Below are 26,798 nucleotides of genomic sequence, written 5' to 3'. Positions count from 1 at the left end.
AGTGTCGCTTCTTGGTCAGCAAAGCCTCTTCTCCAGCTTGTGCACTGTCTCCATGGTAACAGACAACCGCTATGGACAAACAATAGAGGTAATCTCCATTACACTGAAGTTACTGCTTCAGGTTTTACCTCTTATAATCAACACAGCATCAGAATATGGACTTTACAGCAAAACCACCAGTTTGCAGTCTGGATGGAAGGATGTCAGCTGGCAAGCAGCTAGCCCATCCAGATGACTGATGCCACTGTACATCACAGAGAGGAGAGTTCAGTTAGGAAACAAGGAGATCAATACAAAATAAGGGAGCCTCTATGTGCAAGGGTGACGGGGTTTGTGTGCGATTGCGCACACGTAAAATATGACGAAATCCATCCAGAACTGCCAATAGTGTGAGTAAAAAAGAAGGCAACACCCCCTCAAGAAAACGTACATATATTGGAAAGAGTTTTTTGTTTTTTTTTTGTTTTGTTTTTTTGAGGGGTTTGGTGTCAGACAAGATCAGAAACGCAGCAGGTGAAAGAGAACAAAGCAACATGGCATACGCTGGAAATCAGGTAATCATTTCAGAGGAGGAAAACAGGACTTATTTTTATAAATTACATAGCATAATTATTCTGTCAGTGCAAATATAAACAATTTTAACATTGAAAATACAATCATGTTTGGGGTCAGTGACCACAAGGTTAAACCAGAACTTGCAACTTTTAGACCTATGAAACAATGTCAAGAAATAGTACTTCTTCACTACTATTAAATAGTTACAACCTTACAAAAACAGAAGAAACGCAAATAAATTTGTCAATGTGCAAAAATAAGGTGCAAACCTTTGGGAATATCTTCACAAACAAGCCTACAACTTAGGCACAAATTAAAGTTTTAAGATGAAAATAATCAGGTTGGACATTAAATAGCACGAGAATGAGACCGCTGGCGTTGTACATTTGCAGATTTGGATGAAAATGTCAAGTCTTCTTCCCTTCATGCAGAATGTGGAGTTTGTGCGGACAGGCTACGGCAAGAATGCGGTGAAGGTGATGGTCATCAAGAGACACGGGAGCCACCACTCCCTTATTGAGCTGAAGGCTAACGTGGAGATAACGCTCAAGTCACGCAAGGACTATCTGACCGGAGACAACTCGGACATCATTCCCACCGACACCATCAAGAACACTGTCCACGCCATGGCCAAAATCAAAGGGGTGAGTTACAGCTTCACTGCACTTCTCAGTACATTTCAAGATATAAACACGCCGATTTTCTAAACAGCTTCTGAATAATGTTTATGCTGTGTTAAAATTGACATTTTCTTGATTTTGGCTTGGTTTCTGTCGAGAGGCTGCTGTTTAAAGTCAACCTTCATGCAGATTTTACTGCTTGTCGAATTTTCTTGGCATTAGCAGAATATGTGTTATTTTTAAGACAGAGACAGGAATGTTAGAGAATTCATGTTTGAAATGTTGAAGGGTGTGTCACACTGAATACCTTAGTAAAGGGTATTCTGCAAATGAGCTCGTAGCCAATGGGATGCTTAACACAGCATGTCTCCCCTGCAAAGGGGAGATTATTCTTTGTAATGGCTTTTTGGTGGTTATTTGTTTTTCACCTCTACTTTGTATGCATTTTATGTCTCCTGTTGGAGATAAAACTAACTATTCAGACTCTCCCTCCCCCCCCCCTTTTGTTAAGGTAAATACTATTGAGCAATTTTCCCTGGATCTCTGCCATCATTTCCTGACCTCTTTCAACCATGTGCTGAGGGCCAAGGTTTACATGGAGGAGGTGCCCTGGAGAAGACTGGAGAAGGTAAAATCCATAATCCAGTCCCTCGACCCGGACAAAATATAAGCTTTAGTTTGTTTTCTGGCTGCTATTTTACTAGCATCACATTTTAAAAAGTACAATAACTCTCAAAAATCTAGTTACCCCTGTTAAAATCCAGGTTTTTCATTATGCAAAATGCTATGCATACTGTGACAAATATTTTATGCAATTGTGTAAAAAAAGATAAATTAAAAAATGTGTGCACACCTTTTCACTAATACTTTGTTGGGGGCAACTTCTGATTAATTTTCAGCATCCGGTCAGCCTGAGTTCTCCCTCATCAATTGGATCTGATTAACTTGCAATGATGTTCAGCTGGATTTGTATCCCTCAGCTAAATCAAACATCTGTAGAGATGTGTGACACTGGTAGTCTTATATCAACAAAGCATGAAAGCTGCTTCTAATAAAGTATTAGTTCAAGTGTGTGCAAGTTTAAGTACCTTTTTCATTTTGCTCTTTTGAAAAGATCTGTTTGTGGTTTGGTTGAGTAATCCAGAAAAAAAAAAAATGTCACCCAATATTTAAAAAAAAAACAAAAACAACAACCTTGTTTCCACTGTACCAATCTGTGAAGTATTCAAATAATTAAGATTAAAGCACCAATTTTTAGACACAATCACTCTTTTTTTCTTTCTCCAGAACGGTGTCGAACATGTTCATGCTTTTATCTACAGCCCAGAGGCTTGTCGCTTCTGTGATGTTGAACAGAACCTCAACGGTAACCATTGAAAATATGTTTGCATGTGTGTGTGTTTTTATTAAAATGTGCTTAGTGTTTTGGTGGCAAAGGTGGGAGACATCTCTTTTTATATCTTGAGTCAACTTCGTTTGTTAGCATGGATAATGACACGAAATAGATACAATGATATTATCAGGTCTAGTCTATTATTATTTTACCTCTTGAAAAATGTAGCAGTTGAAACTGTTGACAAGGATATCTGTGCATCTACAGCTATTATCCATTCTTACACATGCTTGGGACAGACTCCATTTCCATCCAAACATCTGAAACGCTTTGTGCTTTTGCACCAACTCTGTTCTGCACACAGGTACTCCAGTGGTTCACAGCGGCGTGAAGGACATGAAGGTGCTAAAAACCACTCAGTCTGGCTTTGAGGGCTTTTTCCGAGATCGTTTCACGACACTGCAAGACACCAAGGACAGGGTTTTCTGCACCACCGTTTACTCTAGGTGGCGCTACAACAAGGTCCAGAACGTTGACTTTGATGCCGCATGGTAATTATCTTAACTTTTGTGTGGGATCAACTTGGAAGTGCAGGGAAAACCACATAACAAAGATGATTTTTCAGCTCAAAAAGAAAAATCCTAAAAGGAAACTTCTGTCATTTGTAGGAAGTGTATGAGAGACACAATTATTGAGAAATTTGCTGGCCCGTACGGTCGAGGAGAGTTTTCACCATCTGTGCAAAAGACCCTTTATGAAACACAAGTTCTGGCCCTGGACAGGATTCCTGAGGTGAGCCCTTCACTTCAACAAATCAGTTTATTCAAAGACACTCATGGCTGCGCAATCTGTTGTCACTGTCTTGCATAATTTAAGATACACATGATTAGTGTATGAAGCGGGTTTTGTTTTCAAAATATTTACATGTGTGCGACATTACCAGAAACAGTATGTAGCATAACACAAGAAATGCTCTTCCTAGGTGGAGGAAATCGAGATTGTCATGCCCAACCAGCATTACTTCACCATAGACATGACAAAAATGGGTCTTAGCAACAAAGATGAGGTAAGTACTATCATTATTTACAGTATCAAACCTTATTTGATTGATAACATGTCTTTTTGTTTTCGATCAGGTGTTTCTTCCTCTGGATAATCCCTCTGGAAACATCACAGGGACAGTGTGTCGTAAGCAGAGAGCCAGACTTTAAAAGGGAAAGCCCAACCTGAAGACACTACTGCTGGTTTCAGTATTAACCTGTTGATCCAACTAATAGAAAATCTGATGATGTATCCAACAATATATCCTTAAGATGTAAATAAAGTTGCTCCTGACTGAATGTTTAACACCCGACCAGCCAAAAACGTGTGAAAAATAAAAAATAACTACAGCCACTCTCACTGGGAATTTCTTTTGATTTGCAAGGTTTTGATTCAAGAGCTAATGTTCTCTGAAGAAGTAATACATGACATGAATTACATGCATGGAGGTACGTAAATATGACTATATTTAGCACAGTTGTTGAAAAAACCTAATTGTTTTGCGCTTACCAGGGAGCCTTCTGACATGCTTTTACAATTTCCTTTGGTGTTTTAAGTGCACATTTCTCAGATTAATAATGTTAAGAAGTTTATTTTTTAAACACATTTTCTGGTTAAAAACAAAAATAATGTTTTATGACGTCCCTAAGGTTCTTTCACAACATCTCTCAGTTAGTAGCTCAGTTTTAGAAGTTTCATCAGTCTGCTAAATGTTAGTAAAACACAGCAACAAAAAAAAAAACAAAAAAACAAACATTAGCTGTAATTCTTAGTATGTTTCAGGGCATGCAAACAAAGTTTTGATCTTTAAATGTTTCTATAATTATTTAAATTTAACCTTATGTGTACAAAAAGACAAAACAGATTCCACATCATCTTATGTCTTAAACAAAAATGAAGTCAAATTGAAAGATATATTCCAACAGTTAGAAGAGTCAATGTAATTTTCTTGGAGTTTATTAATTTCTTATACCTGTGTAGAAACATTTTGGCACATTATTCGTTATATTTCATGGTTTCTTGAGGTTTGCTAGTATTTTTTTATTTACTCTCCTAATCCATCTGCTCTGCCCCCTCCCACGCCCCTGTAGAGGGTTAGGGTGAGACTTAACCAACAGATATTTATATGCATTATTGTTTTATTTATTTATTATTGAGGGTAAACTGCAATTTTGTTATGTTCTAGGAACATAACAAAAGACATACATTGTTTTATATCTTTAATGTCTCCTTACATCATCTGAAATGGTCTGAAATTTGAGTGGGTGTGTAAAAGAGATAAGTAATGTTTTGCCAGCTAACTATGTGATGTGCGAAATTAAACAAAAAAAAAAGTCAAGAAAGTCAAACTGATGTTCTTTGGTGAGAAAAAAAGCACCATTTATCATCAATTTTAGACTCAAGATATTCAAACTCCAGTGTTATGTTGCACTTAAACATGGGTCATGAACACTTCAATACAGCCGTCCAAGTGACAAAGCTGAAAGCACCACAGGTAGGTACGTAATAAGAATATATACAGAAAGATTTTCATACCAAGAGCCTCAAGTCTAAATAAAGTTGACTTGAAGAAACAAAGAGGCTTTAGATAAAAGTCCTGGAAAACAAAGTGATTAATTGTTACATGCTCTGGACAAAACATGGACTCAGATGTGCAGTTTAAAAGATAAAAACTAAATTCAGGGAAACACAATGGGATCATAATAATTTTCTGCACGTATCAAAGTGTTCAAATATAACAGAACATACATCCTTTTCAACTATATATCATCTTATTTACAAATACTTAAAAAACCCATTGCGGTTTAATTTACTTTGCACACACATTCACCACACAAACACACAAATCTAGCCTTCAGAATACTCACTCTTAATCTCTTTTCTTAAATAAAACACAAAATTACAAGCAGCAGAAATAAGAATGGCTGAAGGGGTAAACAGCTGAGTGGACGCAGTGTGCAGACCGGGGTTTTGGGATCCGCGCTTATTAAAACAAAAACAACAACAACAACAACAACAAAAAAAACAGCATTCAAATCTTGTCAAGGTGCCTCTGTTGGCAGAAGAGTCTTTGTGAAGCCGCAGCTAACCTGGAGTCTCCTGACATGATGATTGTCGCTGAGGTGGGTGGCGGGGCAGCTGGCCGTGCTACGACGCGTTGCTCTTCAGGTGCTGCGTTTGCAGCGGCTTCACGTGGTACTCGTAGATTTTCAACGCGGGGCCGAGTTTTATCGACAGTCCTGTTAGGACGTCGTTACGCGTCATCAGGAGCAAAGACTTGCCGTCAATTTCCTGTCAGTCCAAAAGAGAAATTCTATATTTGGAGGCTTTGCAAGTTGACGTGGAGTAAGACAGAAGAAAAATCTAACCTGATCTTGGAAAGCTGTAGCCTGCTCCTCAAACCCTGTTGCCTTGAAATAATTGACAACGTCAGCAACTCCCCAGTTGGAAGGGTCTGGCAGCTGACCGTTCTCCACCGGGCTGCAGGATAAAAGTTACTCTACTCAGACTAAACTGGGACAACTGTAGGAAAACCTATTTGAGTTTCCAGTAAGAAATGAATCGAGTAAATAGATTCATCGGCTAATTTTGATGAGTAACTTTTGGTGTCAACTGAACCATTTGCCTTGTCCTCCATACTGGCTGTTGAATAAAATGACAAAGGCAAGCATATGCAATTATTTTAACAATCTCATTATCAATTCAGTTCAAATAAAATTATAATTTGAGGTCAGAAAATAAAATAAAAAATAAATAAATAAAAATCAATCAAGAATGTTTTCTGAAATGGGCTGTTTTTTCATCTTAGGCCTCTGATAAAAAAACAACTAAATTTTACAAATCAGACAAAAAAAAAATCCTAAAGATTAAAAAAAATAATTCAGTTGTCAGAACATTTCTAACTACATATTTTTTCTATCCTTCTTCAGAAACTTTTCATTGCAACCATGTTTGAGCAATAGAAATATTCAAAATTCTGACAATATATCAGATATATTGCAACACTTATTAGTATAAAGCAGGAGTAAGTTAATAATTTTAAGATGCTAATAAAATGCCGTAATGTATTTGCCAAATTAGTTCTGTTTTAAACTAAATAAATTTAAATTTCCTTACAATTACTGCCCCTTGTGGTATCCTTCACTTGGCTGAAAAGAGCAGCCAACTACTGGCATGTCAGATATGAAAAAAAAGAAAGAAAAAAAATTCAACATGGAATACTGAGGAGCAACTACATCTAACTATTGGCTGCAGTTTTAACCTCACAGATGATTCAGTTTAAAAATATTATACTCCTCAAAGCAAAAAAAATAAAAAAATAAACAGGTAAAAGAAAAGCTTGATAGGCGATTCTCTACAATACAATAAATATAAAACGCACATACCTATAATATTTAAAAACAGTTTGCTTATTTATGTTTTATGTGATGCACATGCAGAAAAATGTTTGGAAAGGAAGATTTTATTTTGATTAAATAACATTTTACAACCAAAAATGAAATGTTGCTCCATAGGTGAAAAAATAAAAATCTAAAGTTTAACTGATTTTACAGTCAAGTCTAGATAGGAGCTTTAATGTTTTTCGCATCTCTTTTATTACATTCTGACAGACTTTGAGCACGACATTTTAGACCAGTTACCTAATTTCCACATTATGCTTCCGTATAACACCTTATAGTTTAGCAAATAAATTCAAAGTTTAAGCACACACAAACTGAATGAAACGAGTCTTACATTCTGTTACGTTGCAGTAATTTTTCATTAGATGTCTTCTGCGAGAGAACTCAGTGTGTTGGCAGTTCAAACACCATCATCGTTTGTCTTTCTGACATTCACTGAATGTCTCTGCTGAAAAAGCACAACACCACAGCAGAAATGGTAAAGCCGTAAGTAAAGCAGCTTAATTAACTAAAACTAGCGCCGTTTATCATAAACACAAGTCGGAGTAAAAACTGTGATGTGTAAAAATTGACGACGTAAAACTCACGTTGTTAGCGGAATTAAAACCAGAGAAAATATCGACATAAAAAAACTTGGCCCCCCCCCATTTTTATTTGGTTGGAAAAAAAATATTACAAATTCAAGAAAATAAAATATGTGGTTATTCTAGACGACGAGTAGATATTTAATCGCACCCTCTCCGTGTTTTGTAATAACGCTAACGTTAAGCTAAGAGGGATAGTTAGCCTCGTTTGCTAATACCAAATTTAACAGTTACCTTATTTTAGGAGATTCGGGCTTGACAACAGCTGCTCGTCCAAGTCAAAAATTGTTATTCAACAAACAAAAAGTTTTATAAGCTGCAGTATTTTTACCAGTTAATAAACTGCGGTGTTTATTTGATAAAATCAAATTATATTCAAGTAAACCAACAAGCTTCTTCGCTTTCGTTTCCTTCGCCCACAACGTCACGGAATCATGGGAAATGTAGTGCAATGGCAGTTTAACGGGTTTAACAACCAGCCTTCCTCACAGAAACACACAAATTGTTGATTTCAATAAAAAGAATTTATTATAATGACATATCCTCTTTGTTACATAAAATCTGCTACAGCAAAGTGTACTTCGCTTGCAAACACAAGTAAATATGATTGGGAAAAATAATGTGTCAGCTTTCTAAATGATGTGCAAAAATATCCACAAACTAAATTACAGACACATTGCAGATTATTGATTCCCATACTGGCACGTGTGACTAGCTACAAGAACTCATAGAACTGATTTCCTTCAGTCAGGAGGAGTGTGAAGTGGCTCAGGGAAAGGTGCAGTCGTTTCACGTCAAATTTCAACAAACATCACACACATGAGGGAGGGTAGAACAGATGATACAGAAGAAGACCTGGCAATTGCCTACACATTTGTTTTTGAGAGGATTTACACACAGGCAGTTGGACAGAGACATGCTTGTGGGCCAGGTGAGATTCATCAAATTCAAAAACATTGGGAATTGTTTTTAGGCATACCATCTGTTCACCCTTCAAACGGGACAAAAATACATAATTTTGAATAAATACAAAAGAAAAAAAAAAGATACATTTCAGTAGGCATTAGAGGTGTCAATATGCATCAAATATAGATGTAGCAAATTAAAAAAAAAATCATAAATAAACAATTTTGGTGTTTGCAATGCTTAACACTTTAGGTCTCCATACACATACTGAGAACTATGGAAAATTAAATGTTATTTTGTTAGACTTCTATGTATAAATAAAATGCATAAGTAGCAGTTGTGCCTTCATAAATTAAATCGCATAAAATGCACATGTGCTCAGACAAAATGATTAAAACAAATAATTACTTAAATCCTGTTTTTGAATTTGGTTGTTTAAGAATGCTTAAATTGAACAAAATAGCTTTTTATTCCCTCATATGTAAAGACTCAAGTATCAGTTTTGGAAAGACTTTCAACAGCGCATTTTTGATTCTTCCTCAGCCCAGTGGAGTCCAGTATCTTATAATTTGAAGTTTAGACTTCTCTGTGACTGATAGGAAGAGAGAAACGCCTCTTTAAAGGACTACAGGCTTTCCAAAATGAAAAATATATCTGCTATCTGAAAGAAAAAAAAAACATCAAAGGCATACCACCTACGTAGGTACTCGGCATCTGAAATATAGATTTTTATAGATGCAATATTTTGTCATGCTGGAGAAAAGAATGTGGAGTCAGGGACTACATTTTAGCAGCACAATATGCAATGAGTCAGAAGAATCCCTCATAGAAGTTATATTTGTCTCATTGAAGTAAAATAAAAAATAATCTTAAGAAGTGGCATAATTGAAAAAAAGGTTTTTTTTTTTTTTTACCTTATTCCCTTTGAAAATGTAACATTTCTATCCGTTAGCAAATTCAATCAGTTGCCACTAAGCTTTGCAAAGCAGAATAGGCAAATCTTGATTAATTCAGTTAGGAAACAGTGTAAAGACTACAAGTTATAACTGCAGGCCGAAGATGGACCAGTCTAGCTGTGATAAATCAATACTTCATGATAGTTCTGTGTTCTGTTATTGCTGCTACGTGATTATGCAGCACTGTTTATGGCATTTGTGTTACATAGACCAAAATATCACCTGCTTTCACGCTTCATGCTGTGACACAATTCCAAGGCTACAAAAGAAAAAAAAAAAAGTGGGGATACTACTATTAGCTTCCAGTAACACTGCTGCACAACCATACACATGCAAAATAAAGATAAAAAATAAATATAAAGAAAAGGAAACATCACAATCTAGGCTGAGTGCTCTGCTCAGACACAGCAGTTAAACTCAAAACAGAACCCGAAGGGGACAAAGGTCACCCCATGTGAGCACCACTGCTTCGTATCCTTCAGATAATGTAACAAACTGACCTTTCAGCGATTGGAAAATGCCATGCTAGTGCATTTCTGGACAGACTTTTAAATGTACCACAGACATACGAACTGTGTGCAGAGACAAAACTCAAACATCTTCAGATTCACTTCTTGTGAAATACACTTGTATCTAGAAAATATAGAATTTCTTTCCATCAAAAGACTGAGGTAAAAAGGAAATGTCCTGTGATCGGATATGGATAAATCATGCTACAACTGTTTAGCTGACACAGCGCTTACATGTTTCTGCTTCCTGATACCGCTTGTAATTAGTAATTCCTTTCCTCAAGAACTGAAAGCGAGAGAATGCATCTGTTTTTCCATTTTTTGTTAACAATTTGGTCATGCTTAAAAAACAAAAAAACAAAAAAAAAATAAAATAAGGAAAAGGACGTCTCACCTTTCAAGGTCTAGATGGAAACACACGCTTCCAGGTCTTGAGGACACCAGAATAATAAAAATGCTGTTTAAATTAATCGAAACTCAACCAGGCCCCTTCCTTAAAAACACGCTGGGGTTTGTAACAGACAACAGATAAAAATAAAAAAATAGATAAAAAAAAAAATAAAAAAAAAACAACTCTTCAACACCATGTGCAATAACAGGTAATACTACCACTTCCCGTACCTCATCGAAAAAGGACTAATTCATTTTGCATGTTGCTTTTCACATTCAAATTTAAACAAGGAGAAAGAGAGTCGAAACTAAAAGTTAAAACAAAAACAATGAGAATGTGGTCTAGTACTTTATTGCAGCACGTGAAGGTGTCTGCATAATTTGCCTGTGTGTAGATCGGTGCCAGCAGCACCAGGGGGCATGGCAAAAAAACGACCTCATTTCAGCCGTGTGGAATGAAGGAACGAGGCGATTGTTAGGAGCACAGGATGGCCTCGGTTCCACCTTATACCTCTCATCAGAGTGCAAATATCCCAAAGCCGTGGAAACCTGACGGGGTCCTGGCTAAAAGTCAGCAAACTCTTTTGCACACTTTTCTGTTTGTGAGACGCGAATGTCCTCCTCTTCGTAGTCGTCGAAGTTGCTCGTGTCTCCAGGTCCTCTGCACTTCGGCAAGAAGGGAGCTTCAACCTGAAAAAGTACGAACGCTTAATATGTAGACAAAATCTCTCGGCATGGATTCAAAAAAGCAGACAAGCTCTTGCAGAAAATAAATACCTTTCGCTCATAGATGGCTATCCAATCTGTTGTGGAGAACCACTTATGGTTTTTTATGTCATTTACGCCGTTCTTCAGGTTGCCAAATCTCTTCGTAAGATCTACCTGGAGCAGGTTCCTCAGCAGGTCCTTCAGGTCGGAGCTAAAGTGAGAGGGAAATCGTACCTACAAGGAAGGAAGAAGCGCATTCTGAACAACAGTGATAAATTATAGAAAATGAGATGCGTCCCCCTCCTACCAACGGCCAGAAAGGCTAGAATCCAACAAAATACCAAACATTCAATAAATATTTGCTCCTTATTCAAGATCGGTTTTTTTGTAGTTACTCTGACATGTTTCAGATCAGCAAACAGACTTTACAATTGCCAAAGTTAACCAGAATAAAAACAGTTTTCAAATGATCATGACTGAATGATTTAACTTATTAGGAAAAAAAGCGATCTGAATTATCCAAACCTATGACTGGTTGTTGCCAACCAGTGGCAGCAACAACTGCTTTAACAGTCTTCAACAGTGCTGTGCTGAAATTGTGGTCGTGCCATATATCAGTTGAATTTAAGTGTGAACTTTGACTAGGCCACTTCTTGGTTTGCATAGCTTTTTACTCTTAATAAAAGAAATCAGCAACAGATTTTTCTATTTATCCAGACTTCTTTGTCTTGTATTAAAACATCATTGATCACCTGAAACATTTAATTGTGAGAACATAACCAAAAACTTCAGAAATCTGTAAAGGGACTGAAACTTATTTCACAGCAGGGTTTATTCATATTATTAAAAGTATTGTTAAAACGTTATTGTCTACCATTGTCACTATGATGCATCATACATGATGTCTGATTGGTTGACCTGCACAGTAGTTCAACCTCAGGCCAATCACCTTGTCTACAGTAATGTTAGCCCCGCCCCCTGGCTTAGATGAGTAAGACAGATCAAACATATTCATGCTTTCTAGGACTATAAAGTAACACAGAACTGAATAATATATGCTTTCAGCTTATAAAAAAAAATCACATTTTAATTAACTTTTACACTTATCATTTTAAAGATATAACTCGTATATCATGTGAATTAAAGCACCCAATAGAAAACCCATATAAGAGAAAGTGCTTTAAATAGTCAAACTTGAAAATCTCCTCTTACCTTGCCAGACACAATCTTTTCATAGATCTGTATTGGCTGGTCAGCAAAAAACGGAGGGTAGCCAGCAGCCATCTCATAGATAAGAACTCCCAGTGCCCACCAGTCAACAGCTTTGTTGTAGCCCTGAAGAAAAAAAAAAGAAATATAAAAAGAATCACAATTTTTTACTTTTTAGGTTAAATTTGGGAAACTTCAATACTAGGTCTACAAAAAAAAATTGATTTTTTTTTAAATTGCATTCAAAGAATCCATCAGTATTTTATTGGATTCTAAAGGTTGAGACGAGATCTCAGCTTATTCATGTCCTTTCAGTTTGTGGGCCACAAAGTATTATAACCTGAATGTGGATGCATTGTTTGCAGTTGCTGTGCAGCCATTAAAACACCTAGAGTCACTTGGTACAACCCTGGTGATAATGCACCATGTCAGCACAGCAGTCAGCTTCAATTCCTGCTTGCATCAAAGGCTTCTGACTTCCAGTCTTGTGTCTGAGTCAAGAGAAATAAATTCTCACCCAGACAAGTCACTCAAGCCTTCAAAGTCAATTTGCGGTTTGAGAAAAAAAAAAAAAAAAAAAAAGATTCATCTGACCTCACAAATCATTGTCACCTTGCTTTTTAATCCCTCTTAACACAAACAGAAAGATATTGGTCATAAATTTGAAGTTATGTCAAAGCAAACTTTACAATAATCCAACTAAACTATATTATTAGACATCATTCTTTCAAATCCCAATATTTACCCACATCATGCAGCATTTTGCTCTCTTTACATATTAGTCCTTGGTGAATAGTAACTCACGTAAGGTGATGAGTAAATCTCCTCATGATTTGGTGAACAAGATATAGCCAAATGCGTATTGAACAATACCTTTCACCAAAATACACGGCAGCACTAATGCAACTTATGATAATCAAGAGTTTGTTTACGTTTCTTTTTTTATACCCAGAAGTGAAAGAAACAAAACCTGCCAGGCTAGAAAACTTTAATGCTACTTTCAGAACCTCCCTATATAGATCTGTAGCCTCTTACTGTACAATATGTAACCTTTTTGTGTATCTTTCTATCATATTTGTAAATCTCAGTCATCAATTAGAATTGATTCTTGCCCAAGTAGTTTGTTTAGTGTGGATGAAACACTGGGTTAACCACGACTTTAGTTGACTTCATTAATGAATAGTGGATTGAAAAGATCAACGTGTAGAAACAGAATTGTTCCATTTGACACTTTCTTGCTCTTTTTTAATCTTTCACTCATTTTTGTGTAGCGTGCTACGAAAGATAAAGCATCTACTAGCTGGACTTCTGCAAAACTGAGGTCAGACGTATATATTTAAAAAGGAAACAGTCTGCAGTTTTAGAAAAGTGTGTAAAACATTCTTCAGTTTTTACTTCCAGCAACTACATACAATACAGTTTGAACAAAAGTGAATATAGGTATAGGTGGGTAGCAACACAAGATAGAAAGTAGTAAAAATGTGATGCTTTTTCACCAATGAGTGCTCAAAACAATCTAATCTTAAACAGCTTGCTGTAATGCTACATGTGTTGGAAATTGTCAATTTTTCAAATCATCTACTTGCCTTTGTACTTACATAGTTTAGTGTTACCTGATATGGCTCTTACTACCATAAGTTTGAGATCGATTGGATTAATCTAACAAACTAATTTGAAGATCTATTGCTTTGAAACCCTTGCTGAGGGGTTCACCTTGCTGAGGATGATCTCTGGAGCCAGGTACTCAGGAGTTCCACACAATGTCCAAGTTCTGCCTTTTACCCGTTTGGCAAAGCCAAAGTCTGTGACCTGGGCAAAAGAAGACAGCCATGTGAAGATATGTCAATCGGTTTTCAGTTTTTTTTTTTGTTTTTTTTTTCCTGCTCTTTTTACTTTATTTTTCCAACAATAAAGCTGAGATGGACTGGTTACCTGGATGTATCCATGTTGATCTATGAGCAGGTTTTCAGGCTTTAGGTCTCTGTAGATGAGGTCTAAGGAGTGAAGGTACTCAAAAGTGAGCACAATCTGAGCTGCATAAAATCTTGCATGATGTTCACTGAAAGAGGGAAACAAAGAATTAGACAAAGAGTAAGGTGTATCTCTTCTGAGAGAAGTGGGTAAACGGATTGATGAATAAATCAAAAAACAACCCCCCAAAAATGTGCATTATACCTGAACCTTCCTGTGCGTCTGAGGTGTGAGAACATTTCTCCACCGGGCACATATTCCATCACCATGTAGAGGTTTGAGTTGTCCTGAGATATATATTCAAATAAAGTTACTTCCCATATAATAACATTTACTTTATCCTTATATAAACAATGATGTAGTTTTCAACATGATTTTTACAGCTAAAAATTAATATGCCCCAGACTTTCTTCCTAGTAATGACTGTAAACATACACCAAAAACATTTTAGCGGCTGCATTTTCTGCTATCAACAAGTACGGCAGCAACTCGCAGTCGTGTTAAGTAAGGAAATAACAGAAGCACAATCTTTCCAATCCGGTAAAACAGGACAGGTTGGATTTGTGGGACCGTTGAGAGCAACTGATCACCAGCATGAACCTCTGAGCTGTAAATGTTAAGTAGAAGAAGTAATGTTTCTTTTTTGTTTCACAAAACCACCTGGGTAATGTCATTCTAAAGCCGCATGAGAAACTGAATCACTTTACAACTTTTTGCCTTTGCTAATAAATTGTGACCTCAGACGGCACGTTTCACCGAAATCACTTTGTTTCTTTGAAATTATGTAAAAGTGTTTATCACCTTGTAAGAGCTGATTTTCAGGTAAAGGGTTTACATTTTAAATAGTTGACAATGACATTCAGAGAAATAAACTGAGAGAAAGTTTTCAAAATGAGACAGAAAACCCTGCAGAAGGGTTTGGATCCATCAGTACCTTGAAAGCGTATTCCAATCTGACGAGGAAAGGGAAGGAGACGGCCTGTAGTATTCTTTTCTCATTTAGTGTGTGTTCTATCTGCTTCAACTTCACCACCTGCAAACATAAGGAAACAAATTAGATCAGAATGTTTTCCTTATTTTCTTAGTTGTTCACTGGTCTGCCAGATATTGTTCAAAGTTGTACGTCAGCAGCACACAGACGGTGGGACAGCAGCAAAGTTACCACCAAACGATGCTAATAATACTTAACAAACGTGTGAGCTAGAGAGCTCAGAAATGGTGGAAAACTTTCATGATAAATTTGTATGCAAAATAACAGCACACTATATGATGAACAGATGTCTAGACAAGTTTTTAATAGCATCAAACACTATTTTCACACATAAAAAGTTAAAAAAAGTCTAATCAAAGCTTTAACACACCACATTTTCGTCATCTGAAAATCTAAAGGAGAATGACACAATCTACAAAACTAAGTATTAAGACATAGATGTCTACCTAAATTGAGCAATGTGAAAATGCATCTGCAAGACACAAGAGGCCGTCACTCTGGAGAAGCTGCAGAGCACCAGTGCTCAGGCGTGAGAATGTGCAGACAGGACAACTAGTGCTAATGGATTTCACAAATACAGGAGAGCAGAAAAATGCAGGTGCCACTGCAGACATGAGGAAGAAGCTGCTCGAGTCAGATGAGACCAAAGTTTCCATTTTTGATTGACATGCAAAGCACTTTTGTGTGGCAAAAAAAAAACCCATAACTGCAAACCATACTGAACACACCACCCCCCATGTGAAACATGCTGGTGGTAGCATCATGCTGTGCAAAAAATCCTCTTAAGTTAACTGGACAGTGGATGGAGAGAAATACTGATTGTGAAGCGAGGCAAAGACCCTGAACATGTAGCCAGAACGACAATGGAATAATTACAATCAAAACATATGAATGTGTTAGAATGGTTCAGTCAAAAGCCAGAAATACATCCAACAGAGAATATGTGGCAATACTTGACGACACCTGTTCCCAGCTGCTTTTTAGCCGGTCTAAATATGAGCTAATATGTAAATTGGAAAACAAAATGTAGCCTAGAGACCTCACCAAAAGACTTGCAGATGAAATTGCACTTAAAGGTGATTTTTTTTTTTACAAAGTTTCCACTGTTAGGGGCTAAAAGAAGCTAAAAGAAGGTCGTACAGCTAGAAAGTCGGCGTATGTACAGAGGGGGATGCAGAATTTGTCGTAGCACAACAACAAGGGCTTGTAAGACAAAAGGTTCAGAATCACTCGTGCAAGCTAGGAGCTAAATATACTATTAAACTGTGACACATCAGGCAAAAAGTATCTAAAATGTGTTTAAACTGTATTTTATTAGACATGCCAGTTTGTCTAATAAAATGCAGTTTAAACACTTCTTATATTAGGCAGGACTAGTTAATGAGGAAAAAGAGGCCGAGGCCATACTGTGTAAAAGAAACATTTTTAAGCTGTTTTGTTGAAGTGAAATTTAAAGTGAGACAGGTTAACCTCTTAAATCAACAGCCAAATTCAGGGGAACAGAGCAGCGCTAGAAGAGCAACACCGCCTGTCTGTACCACTTCCACATCAGTATTTAAAGATCGAAACTCTCATACGAAGGGGTTTTCAGTGATAATGTACTAGCAGCACATTAAAGGAAGCACTCCATTTCCTTTCATCAGATACACAAGCGCCTGCATTCACATGAAGAATTTCTGCTGAATTTTTTTTCTTTTCTTTATACAAGCAAGCAGCAGTAGTTAATACGGTTTAAGGGTGTTGTGATGGACATATTTTAACAATGTGCACTTACTTTTTGCTTGTCCAAGATCTTCATGGCGTAGAACTGGTTTGTTCCTTTATGCCTCACAAGCATCACACGTCCAAATGAGCCAGTGCCCAGAGTCTTGAACCTTTCAAACTCATCCAGGGTTGTTGTACACTGTTAAAATAGGTTGCAATAAAAACAAGGAAGTAAGTTGATATAGCTCAAGCTGCATGGAAACATTTTCAGTGAAAGTGGCTGCTCTTTGCAGAAAGTTGCAGAAATACCCAATGAGTTAGCATTGCAGATATTTTTAACTAAAGGAGGATACTAGCATATCAAAAACTGCATGTGCATTTTTTCAAAATCATAAACAAACAAATTAAATTTAAATAATAAAAAAGGACTTTACCTGTGCGGGACACTCCCATTTTCTTAAAAAATCTTCTTTGGCTTTTGCTAAGAACTCTTTCACTAAAAATAAACAAGAAAAACTGTTTTAAATTGAAGCAATTCAAATTTCATGACATACCAATATAAAATCTAATTTTACATTCAGGGAATTAAAAAAAAAAAAAAAAAGGCAGGTTACACCTTCAGGGGAACAAAAGCATTCTGAGGTCAGGCAAAAGTCACTTAGTGGGGAGTGAGGACTGTGTTTAAAACAACAGCAACAAAACAAAACAAAAAAAGTATTCCAAGTCAAAACCACACGCCTTAGCAGGAAAGTTTAAGTCACAAAGTGATGCAAAGAGCTCCGTGAACTTTACAGGTCTGGCCAAATTCGAGACAAGCTGTTCTGCATCTCTTTCAAGAGTGGTTGCGGTAAAGGAAAGAGACAACAACACGGTCGGCAGACAATAAGACAGGAGGTACAACATACATGTAACTGAGAACAGAGAGCAGGCATGTTGAGGACAGTGCACTGTCAAAGTCACGGCTGACATGAGGTGTCCAAAGTCAAAGAGTCATTGAAAGCTGTGAAATATCTCTTTGGTGTTATGGCTTGGTTTTTTACTTAGCCATTACATTCTTCCCATTGATCATGTAAAGAAAAGGCTAAGCAGATCCTAAATTTGCAAAAATTAATTTGTTTTTAAGTTAAAAGTATCATAGAGGTGACATTTTTTTTTATTATTATTATATTTGGAATGTGTTATATTTGACGGCTTCCGTTTTTATGTTTTGTCACACTTGAATATTTCAGATCATCCAACAACTTTTAATATCAAACAAAAGTAACCTGAGTAAAAACCAAAAACAGTTTGAAAATTATGTTTTTATTTATAGAAAATTAAACTGGATAGGATAATATTAAAAAGCATCATCTGTCTCTGAATGTTAAATCACAAACTTACAGTGATTACCCATATTATTTTGCTCGGTCTCACTAGTCACACTTGACTGATGACTGCTTGACATGTAAAATCAAGAAATTACTTAGAACCTGGCAGACCAGATGAAGTAGGCTACAAGTCCTCGAAAAGCAACACACAGTGCCAGATGAGAACAGATGAACAGACATCTTTCACCTCGAAGCTTTTGGACAGCAGCAAATCAAGGCAAGCGTCATTTCCAACACAAGGAGAATATATGGAAAACCTGATGAACCTTCTTAGGAGAGCCGCCTGCCCTACCAAAATTACTCCAAAACCAGATGAAAGGCTCATCCAGGAGGTTACAGGAGAAACCAGAAGAACATTTAGCGCATTAAGTCCTTGTTGAATCGTGAACACTTACGATCAGTGTTCATGATTTAACAATAAATGGAGTATGTCCAGAGAATAATGTCTAACTATAATCTCAGCTGTACTTGGACTGTGCAGCAGGACTAGTCCACCTGAGGACCACCCTTGACTCGTTCAAATAGAGTTGTCCAGTCAAAGTCTGGGATTAAACCCAACGGAGTCGCTGTGACCTGGCAGTAAATAGACTGTTCATGTGCAAAAACACTCCAGTGCAGCTGAACTAAAGCTATTTTGCAAAGAAGATAAGGTCAAAATTCACCCCCAGCGATTCAAAAGAATCATCTCCACTTATCACAAATGCCAGACGGCAGTGTTTGCACACAAATTTGGTCCAACTTACCAAAATTCAAATTGGGTCAGGTCAGTTTAGTTTCGCTTTTACTCCTCAATAAATAAAATCCTCATTTGAAAACTGAGTAATTTCTCAGGATATATTAGTCTGACATTAATATTTTGTTGATGATCTGAAATGTCTCTGTGCAACAACAAAGGAAAAATCTGTAAAGGGGCAGAAAATAATGTACTGCACTGACTTATAAGGGGAGAGTTTTATCAATTTGTGTGCAAATAGTTTAAACATTTTCACACTGTTTTTTTTTTTTAATAAAGATAGGAATTCTATTTGCATGTGGTTATATGTACTAAAATGTTAAAAACATATGGCTTCTGAGTCAGTTTTGCCTAAACTGTTTCTATGGCTTAAAGAACCCAATGAGATGGGACAGAAAGTGCCGGTGCTACTGGAGCTTTATCTGCCCCTCCCCAACCTGTTGCTGTACACTACCAGTCAGCCTATAGGAGCTCTACTGCACTTTTCTATAAATTGCATACAAGAAGAATGTGTCTTTTTGGTCACAAAAACGATTAACCATCTAAGAATGTTTTGTCCTTTAAAAGGCAACTCTTTTGATAAGGCAGCAGCTCTGAATCCAACAAAAAGAAAATGAAGGAATTATAAGATTACCCTCACTTGTGCGTCAGTTTCTGTGACCCCAACACTTTTTTTAACAATTTATTTTAGACCATATGAAACATCAAAATTTACTAAGCACCATAAGCAAAATTAAGATGATCTCAATTACATGTTCAACTGTGTAATCAAATAATGTCATCCCATGAATAATCAATTAAAATAGCTTAAAATGTTTAGCATTTGTTTAAGCTCACCTACTGAAATGAAATTCACTGACAGATTAAGAACTTTTATGTAATATGAGTTTTTCAAAAAAACTTGACAAATTGTAAATTTTAATATTGGATTTGATGTTTGTTCATCAATTTCATTTACATAAAAAAAATAACTAGTTTTTGCATTTGTTTTTGCAAGATAAATATCCTCTCTGTGACTTGGGATGCCTCATGGAACAATGAGCGTACCAAAAGTCTCTACAGTTCGCCAGGGATTGCAGGAACATTCACCCATATGGATGGAAATGACGGAGAAGAAAAGAGAGGAAGAACAGTTTATGAAGAGCTGAAAACAACAACATTACAGAACCACATGTAGAAAAAAACGAACACTGGAGACAATGTAAGGCATCCGTGTCACTGTGCAGGTATGTAACCAAATTAAGTGCTTTACTTCTGTTTGTTGACTAATAGAAATTCCAGTTTACAAGAAAAAGATAAAGAATTAAGGATATTATTCCTGCTGTGCAGGAATAATTAGGTTGTCCAAATCCTTTTATTTTTTAAGCAGGGCTGCACGGTATTAGGAAATCAAATAATATAGTTAAACTGCAATAAAAATTTTTAGTTTTCCTCACGCTTCTTGTTATTGTGTAGCTCTTCTTAAGCTACATTTAAATTAATTTATTTTAGACTTTTACTCAGTAGTATGTATATATTTTTTGTCTGTTCTGACAATATAGGTCAGTTTTATTTTTCACAAAGACAAAGAAAAGACAACACCGATCGTGAAAGCCAATGAAAACAGCACATTTCAAACTAAACAGTGCACAAAAAAGACAAGACACAGATATTAAGATGTCAGATTATATTACACGACTAAAGCGCCAGAAACAGCCTGCAATACAAAGCGTTATGCTTAAAATAACTGTGTTAATGGTCTGGTAGGTAAAAAGTGACGATGTGAATCTGGGAAAAAAAAAAAAAAATGACAGAAAAGGGAAACTATTTGGGGAACACACTGAAAAAACGCCCTATAAAAGTTGAACTTAAGGCTTAAATTTAGTTTTGAAATCTGATAACAAAAACATACAAAAAAAAAAAAAAAACTCTTAAGCACAATACATAAACTGTTATGTTTAAGAGCCCAAGCCATTGGCTTGATGGAAAAGATGTTACAAGGGGAAATATCTGAGTTTCTATCAGTTTTCTGAAGAAACAACCCACCCTGCTCAGAGCTGAAGATTAGAGAAAAAGAAATCCACTGCACTTACTCATCTTATCCCACATGACGGTGAACTCAGAGATCAGAGGCACCTCACTCTCCTGTCCCTTGTTTTCTTGTCCACTCTTAAGATATTTGTTGATTAAGCGAGTGGCAAAGGAGTGATCCTTTCCCTGTGCCATTTTAAGGCAAATATCTCGAAGTGTGAGTATGAAAAGCTCTCAGGCAAAGAAACCGTTTGCAGGCTTAACACCAGTGATACTAACTTCCTGTATGCAGTCAAGTGCTCTGCAATGGCTGGTTAACCACATAAAGTTGAGCTTCCTGTTCACGTCCTCCGCTACAGTGGCCAAATACATGTCCAGCGTCGTCATGGTGCTGTTTGAAAGCATTTTGCAACACGTTACAGGCAAATTGTTATGTTGGGGTGTTTTTTTTGACAGGGAAAATTTAAACAGAGCCTGGAAGGCCTGACTTCAAATGTCATATCAAAAACATAGTGCAACCGTGGCAAGTCAAGACGGCTGATAAGAAACCTGTTACACCCACAAAGTAGCAGAAAGAGGCATAGCGTTCAGGATAGTGTGCTCTCTGGTGGATATGTTTCATACTGCAGATCTTCAGTTTACTCTCAGCAATAATAATAATAATAATAATTTAAAAAATCAAGAATAGTCAAAACAATTTTATATATATATTTATATATATATATATATATATTTTTTTTTTTTCCGCTTAATTAGTTTTTACCTGTCAAAATAACAGATTGAATGTTTAGAATAAACATAGAAATCTAAGTTATGGCATCGCCCTTGTTTGTGCTTTCCGTTGAATCTTGTTCCAGCTCCAGCCCTCCTCTGCAGAAACCGCAGGTGGCCCGAGTCACAGGTTTGTTAGACAGCGCAAACTAATGCCAATCAGAAAGCAGGTCAAGATCGGGACTCTGCAGACAGGCCACTGCTATGACACAGTTGGGTGGATTAGGCTGGCTGCTCACAACAACAACATGCCCACGACGGCATCCTCCAAGGAATCTATGGATGAGTTTTATTAGATATGTTTGCAAATTAAAAATAAATAAATAAATAGTTTAATGTCTTGACAAATTAATTTATTTGTAAAACTCTCATTATGTCAAGATCATTTGAATTTCAAAAGCATGGAAAATTTACTTTTGCATGTGATGGAAAAAGTATTCCACACATATGAAATCAGCTGATTTTAGTTTTATTGAAAACATGGTCTAACACTTTTAGGTTGTTCCAAATCCTATGCAGAATTGGGAATTATTGCACTGGAGTTAATTATTGTGGAACAAGAATTGGTATGATAAGAATTAATCATTATGTGAGAAAAAAAAAATCAATCTAATGACCTCTGCAAAATTCCAAAACTTGACAGCATGATTGGTATTGCTACTTTTGCTATTGGAACCACTGTTGATTACATGAGAGAACAAATACTATCTACACGAATGTCTGCAAAATGTGACTGGATGCAATTACAGTGCAATGTTTGGCAGCACAGTGACTGTATGCATCTGTTTTATTTAGACATTTTAAGCCAAACTGGAGATAGGCACCAGCACCCCCTGCTGACCCCAGTAAGGGACAAGGGTGTAAAGAAAATGGATGGGTGGATGGATTTTAAGCCAAAAGTCTATGATAAATCTTTAAGTACTTTATATCTTCACTTTTATAATTATTGCAACAAATGCCACAAAATGTTATGCTAACATTTCACCCCAATATCGCCCTAATACAGCTGTTTTTCACAGATTACAGGTAGCAGAATACATTTTATATTGGGTTAATAGCACAGTAAGAACATCAGTTTCCTTGATATTCAAATTGACAGCAAGTAACATTTGTGAATATTTAGATATGACAGATCTTGTTAATTAAACATGTGAAAGTACTAAGTGTAAAAAGGATTGGTCAAACCAAACACATAAACTCTAATGGTGGTGGTTTTCAGCTGACTCCAGGCCACGACCTGCAGCTTGTTTGGTGATGTTATCTTGCTTTCAGGCACGTGATGTGAGCCCAAAGTTAAACAGAGAGTCTTGCAGGCTCATCTTAAACACAACATAAAAAAAAATAAATAAAAAAAAACCAATCTATTTATTTAATCAATGGGGTCCTCTTCTTTGAAAACCCCACAGTGAGCCTGATGATGACAAATATTCAAATACCAGCTGCTTTTAGCATTTGTTAACACAGTTTCCAGCTGTAAACATCAGCAACCTCACGTTGTTACGAAAACTGCGAACTCGCGTTGTAGAGCTGTCCTCCCAAAAATGGTTCTTCTGTGCAGCCCATGTTACTGTACTGTCTGCTCCAGTGCTGTACAACTGCTAAAGGATGCTACCCCACTGAATTTTGAAAGCAAGCTCGCAAATGATGATACAGCAAACGTTAAATGGCTGAAAGCAAACGGGATGACTTCCATGTGCTCACCGCTTTCCTGCTCATTTCCTTTCTTGGCAGTTGCTGCGTTTCCCATCGTAGGAAGACAGGGCGATCCACAGCTGGCTAGGAGCGATGATGGTGGCCGTTAGCTAACAGGCTCCTTCGTTAGCTCGATAACAAATTTCAGCTTGCTCACACTGGCTGGTTACAAACACCATCAACGTGCTCTTCTTATGAACAGAACCTGGTCGTGCTCGGCTGGCCTACTTGATGATGTTTATATAGCGTGTCCTTTTTTGCCGTTCATGTATGCCTCTGCTGGAATGGCAACATGATCCAGACTTTTCACCTCTGCCTCCTGTCGTCCTGCGCTGCGTTCACGTCATATGGGAATACCCATGGATACGCTTGATAGGTGGAATGCTGCCTTCACTGACCATTCGGGGGGAAAAAAACACGCATAGAGATTGAGTGGTACATTTAGTCAGGAGTGTGAAGAATTCAAAGAAATGACTCCATGTGTCTATCCAATACTGTAAGTTGTGACACGGTTCTGTTTTCTGATGTCGGTAATTGTCGTGAAAATTGGAATAGTGTCATAGTATATGTGATGATTATAATATAAAATAATAATATATAATATAATATATATTTTATAAGTTGGTCATTTTTACAAATATAATCTCCAATCAAATAAAAATCCCCCTTTCATTATAAAATATCATTGGTGTATAGTAAAAACTACACAGCGTGCAGTGCCATTTCCATTTTCTTCTACAATCTGCCAATGTATTAGCAGTCACACATTATATTGTGAGTGCCAAGTGAATTTAAGGTCATTTATATAACAGTACCACTGTTACTAAATTACTAATCACTGCTAAAAACAAATTGGAAAGCACTTATTTTCTCAGTTTCCTGTTTACAATAAGATATCCAAAAATATGTAAATATGGCTAGCTCTGTCCAACTTTCCTGTTTAAGAAGAGGACATATTTAATATAAACTGGCTGATCAAAGTACAGTTGACATTTTCATCTTGTATGTGGTGCTACATCAAATTTATTTTTTGTATTTAACAAAAAAGAAAGATTCAAATAGTCATTAAGCTTGCTGCTAGCATTAGTGTAACATCTTTCTACTGGTTGCAACCCCACTGCACACTGAATTGCTTTATCTTGTGTAGTTTAAATGTGTATGTAAATGTTCCATAGTGTGTGTAAATAATACTTCTGGAATCACAAAGGAACACTTTAGACTGTTGCATGTTTTTTTATTATCTTAATCTTTAGTTAAAACAAGTGATTAACGTTTTGAACTGTTAAAGGTTTTAAAAAATTCTGCCACTAATACCTACTAATAATCTTCTATGAACATGTCACGTACCTCATAAAAATATATATTTCTAAATATATATTTAGAAATATATATTTCTATTTGACAAAACAATTTTGTCAAATTGTTCTGTCAAAACAGTTTGACAAAAGATACTCCGCAGATGTAATGAGTAGAGAAACATTATGGGTCGAGATAGAATCTACAATGAGTATTACAGCTGGTTCAGAAATTTAACAGTTCCACACAAGAAACCACAATCTAACTGTAGAAGATTTCAGAAACAACACAAAGGTGAGAGTTAACACACATTTTAATGAGCTAAATGACACCTTGATCAACTCTGAAGGAGACGCGCCCATTAGCGGGACGGGATGTTTTTAGCACCATGGCCAGCGACACCGTTGCTAGGCAGCTGTTTGTGTCAGCAAATGGTGAAGGAGGAGCTGCAGGCCGACTTGGCGTTAAACTGAGTCCTTAAGAAGCAGACAAGTCTCTCCTTTTCTTTTAAATAGTTATTTATTTTACTCTAACGTGCCGGTTTAACCCAAGAGGACCACAGTGCGGTAAGTGTCTGATTTTGCCATACTGCGAACGCAAACTTCAGCAGTTCATCCACGAACCCCCCTCTTGCAAAGCGCTATTGGTTCCGCCCGGGGACTCGCTCCAGCACTCACAGCAGACAACAGGACCACAATACACTGATTTTACTCTATAATGTTTCAGTCAACGTCATTTATTAGCTATAACGGTGTTAGGCACCACAAGCACTGAATAGTCCTGGAAACACGGTTGGAAGTAGATGCATTCACCAAGGAGGCCTCAGTGTCTCTAAATGGCAGCTGTGTAGTCGGAGTGGGACGAGGAAAAGAGCTGCACTGGAATAAGACATACGGTAACGTTAACTGTTGTTTCATCTGAGCAGACGTTGCTAAGCTAACAGTAGAGCAGCCCGGTGTCATTTATAATTAATTATACGGTGTCCCATTTGGGAGGAAATGCTGCTTAAATGTTGTAGAAGCGTTTGAATTAAAACACCGTAGTTTGTTGTCATTCGCCAACATTAAGCTGTTGTACACTGGAGGTTAACAGGATGCCAGATGTGCTTCCCTGTTTGCTTTTCTTCCACCTGACCTATGCAACTAGCTAGCATCCTGTCGTTAGCAAGCCACTGCTAGCAGCTCATTCATGGCAGTATTACACCTGCTTCGGTTGTGGGAGATTTTATTTGTGAGCTCAAGAAAAGCCCCCATCGTTAAGGCCTTGCATGCCAAATTAAAGAATTTTATGTTGTGCTTGGATTAATAATAATAATAATAATAATAATAATAATAATAATAATAATAATAATAATAATAAAGCAAGACATCTAAAGAAGGGGGGATGGCCTGCAATCCTTTCAGTGATCTGGAAGATACCATATTGACTTCTTGCTGAGACAGGCATGGTACAGTACAGGTCCCCCCACTGGTCTTTGCAGTATAAGCCCACTTAATAAATCTGCCTTTAACTCATAAGTCTTTTTTGCAGCAAGGCAATAAGCGCCCAGAGCCTGGCTAATTACATGAGAGATCTGGTGGTTGGAGATGCGATTTATTTAGTCCTGCTTGTAGTATAGTTTTCACTCTACACACCACATGCTGGCAGAGCACCCAGTGGATGGCCAGCCTTGACAGAGCAGATGGATTATATAAGAGTTTAGCAGGATTTTAGCCTTCTCGCAGCAACACACTGCAGAAAATGTAAAATCTTTTTTTCCCCTTTCATGCATATCTTTGAGTCAGAATACTTATTGATCTCAGATTATTAACAATGCTGTTAACTCAAGGTCATATTTGTATTACCACTGAATAGATTCTAATATTTGAGGTCATTCCTTCATAGTTAATGTTTGTGTTTTTCTATATTTAGGCACCTTACCTTTGTATTTTGTTTAGTTATCTTTCCTTCAGTGTTATCCAGGAAGAAATGGTATTGCTTCTGGTTTGAGACACTTTAAAACAAATATGTATAACACAATATTCTTGTGTTTATTTACAACAAGAAAAGCA

At 36.8% G+C, this 26,798-nt stretch overlaps 4 protein-coding genes across 12 annotated transcripts in view; 2 read left to right on the top strand and 2 right to left on the bottom strand.

The window, feature by feature from the left end:
• The first annotated feature begins 234 nt into the window (after positions 1-234).
• LOC103130861 (uricase-like) lies at positions 235-4,291 on the top strand. The gene is made up of 8 exons (XM_007542377.2): positions 235-554; positions 987-1,199; positions 1,687-1,803; positions 2,463-2,541; positions 2,873-3,059; positions 3,177-3,300; positions 3,491-3,574; positions 3,645-4,291. The coding sequence occupies exons 1-8, from the start codon at positions 534-536 to the stop codon at positions 3,717-3,719; spliced, it is 900 nt and encodes a 299-aa protein (XP_007542439.1). The 5' UTR covers positions 235-533; the 3' UTR covers positions 3,720-4,291.
• A 611-nt stretch (positions 4,292-4,902) lies between these two features.
• LOC103130871 (sterile alpha motif domain-containing protein 13-like) lies at positions 4,903-7,958 on the bottom strand. Its single transcript, XM_016665838.1, has 5 exons — positions 7,769-7,958; positions 7,285-7,398; positions 6,150-6,192; positions 5,919-6,030; positions 4,903-5,841 (listed from the first exon to the last, which is right to left on the bottom strand). The coding sequence occupies exons 2-5, from the start codon at positions 7,310-7,312 to the stop codon at positions 5,698-5,700; spliced, it is 327 nt and encodes a 108-aa protein (XP_016521324.1). The 5' UTR covers positions 7,313-7,398; positions 7,769-7,958; the 3' UTR covers positions 4,903-5,697.
• An 83-nt stretch (positions 7,959-8,041) lies between these two features.
• On the bottom strand, positions 8,042-23,853 carry prkacba (protein kinase, cAMP-dependent, catalytic, beta a). 3 transcript variants are annotated; one of them, XM_007542338.2, is made up of 11 exons: positions 23,461-23,853; positions 20,026-20,034; positions 17,313-17,374; positions 16,949-17,077; positions 15,118-15,216; positions 14,388-14,470; positions 14,145-14,271; positions 13,926-14,021; positions 12,216-12,338; positions 11,073-11,237; positions 8,042-10,985 (listed from the first exon to the last, which is right to left on the bottom strand). In XM_007542338.2, exons 1-11 carry the CDS (start codon positions 23,504-23,506, stop codon positions 10,860-10,862), a joined length of 1,065 nt encoding a protein of 354 aa, XP_007542400.1. In that variant the 5' UTR covers positions 23,507-23,853; the 3' UTR covers positions 8,042-10,859. The 3 variants fall into 3 exon arrangements, with proteins under 3 accessions (XP_007542400.1, XP_007542406.1, XP_007542393.1); XM_007542344.2 differs by lacking the exon at positions 20,026-20,034 and having other exon boundaries at positions 23,461-23,851; XM_007542331.2 differs by lacking the exons at positions 20,026-20,034; positions 23,461-23,853 and adding an exon at positions 21,051-21,620.
• Positions 23,854-25,291: 1,438 nt separating this feature from the next.
• ttll7 (tubulin tyrosine ligase-like family, member 7) overlaps positions 25,292-26,798 on the top strand; it is an 84,866-nt gene continuing 83,359 nt past the window's right edge. For 4 of the 7 annotated variants that reach the window (XR_001660227.1, XM_016665782.1, XM_016665791.1 and 1 more), the window contains exon 1: positions 25,378-25,642. The gene's annotated coding sequence lies outside the window, so the exon portion shown is untranslated. Of the gene's footprint in view, positions 25,314-25,377; positions 25,643-26,798 lie in introns of those variants that run through there. The other 3 variants (XM_007542297.2, XM_007542306.2, XM_016665789.1) reach the window with 2 other exon arrangements.

The sequence above is a fragment of the Poecilia formosa genome, unplaced genomic scaffold, assembly GCF_000485575.1.
Source record: "Poecilia formosa unplaced genomic scaffold, Poecilia_formosa-5.1.2 Scaffold10, whole genome shotgun sequence".
Lineage (NCBI taxonomy): Eukaryota > Metazoa > Chordata > Actinopteri > Cyprinodontiformes > Poeciliidae > Poecilia > Poecilia formosa.
Note: the sequence above shows the minus strand (reverse complement) of the source record. Positions and strands in the feature narration are given on the sequence as shown.

Bases quoted from the DNA above. Each gene is read 5' to 3' on its own strand.
- prkacba (XM_007542331.2), bottom strand. From the start codon at position 21,183: ATGGCACAGGGAAAGGATCACTCCTTTGCCACTCGCTTAATCAACAAA. The intron at 17,078-17,312 runs GTAAAGTCCTTT...CTATTTTAACAG, and splicing joins AATGGGAGTGTCCCGCACAG to TGTACAACAACCCTGGATGA. The intron at 12,339-13,925 runs GTGAACCCCTCA...TTTTTTCTTCAG, and splicing joins CAGAGATCATCCTCAGCAAG to GGCTACAACAAAGCTGTTGA.
- LOC103130871 (XM_016665838.1), bottom strand. From the start codon at position 7,312: ATGAAAAATTACTGCAACGTAACAGAAT. The intron at 6,193-7,284 runs GTAAGACTCGTT...TTTATTCAACAG, and splicing joins TTACTGCAACGTAACAGAAT to CCAGTATGGAGGACAAGGCA. The intron at 6,031-6,149 runs TTACTCATCAAA...TTTATCCTGCAG, and splicing joins GGTTCAGTTGACACCAAAAG to CCCGGTGGAGAACGGTCAGC.
- LOC103130861 (XM_007542377.2), top strand. From the start codon at position 534: ATGGCATACGCTGGAAATCAG. The intron at 1,804-2,462 runs GTAAAATCCATA...TTCTTTCTCCAG, and splicing joins CCTGGAGAAGACTGGAGAAG to AACGGTGTCGAACATGTTCA. The intron at 2,542-2,872 runs GTAACCATTGAA...TTCTGCACACAG, and splicing joins TGTTGAACAGAACCTCAACG to GTACTCCAGTGGTTCACAGC.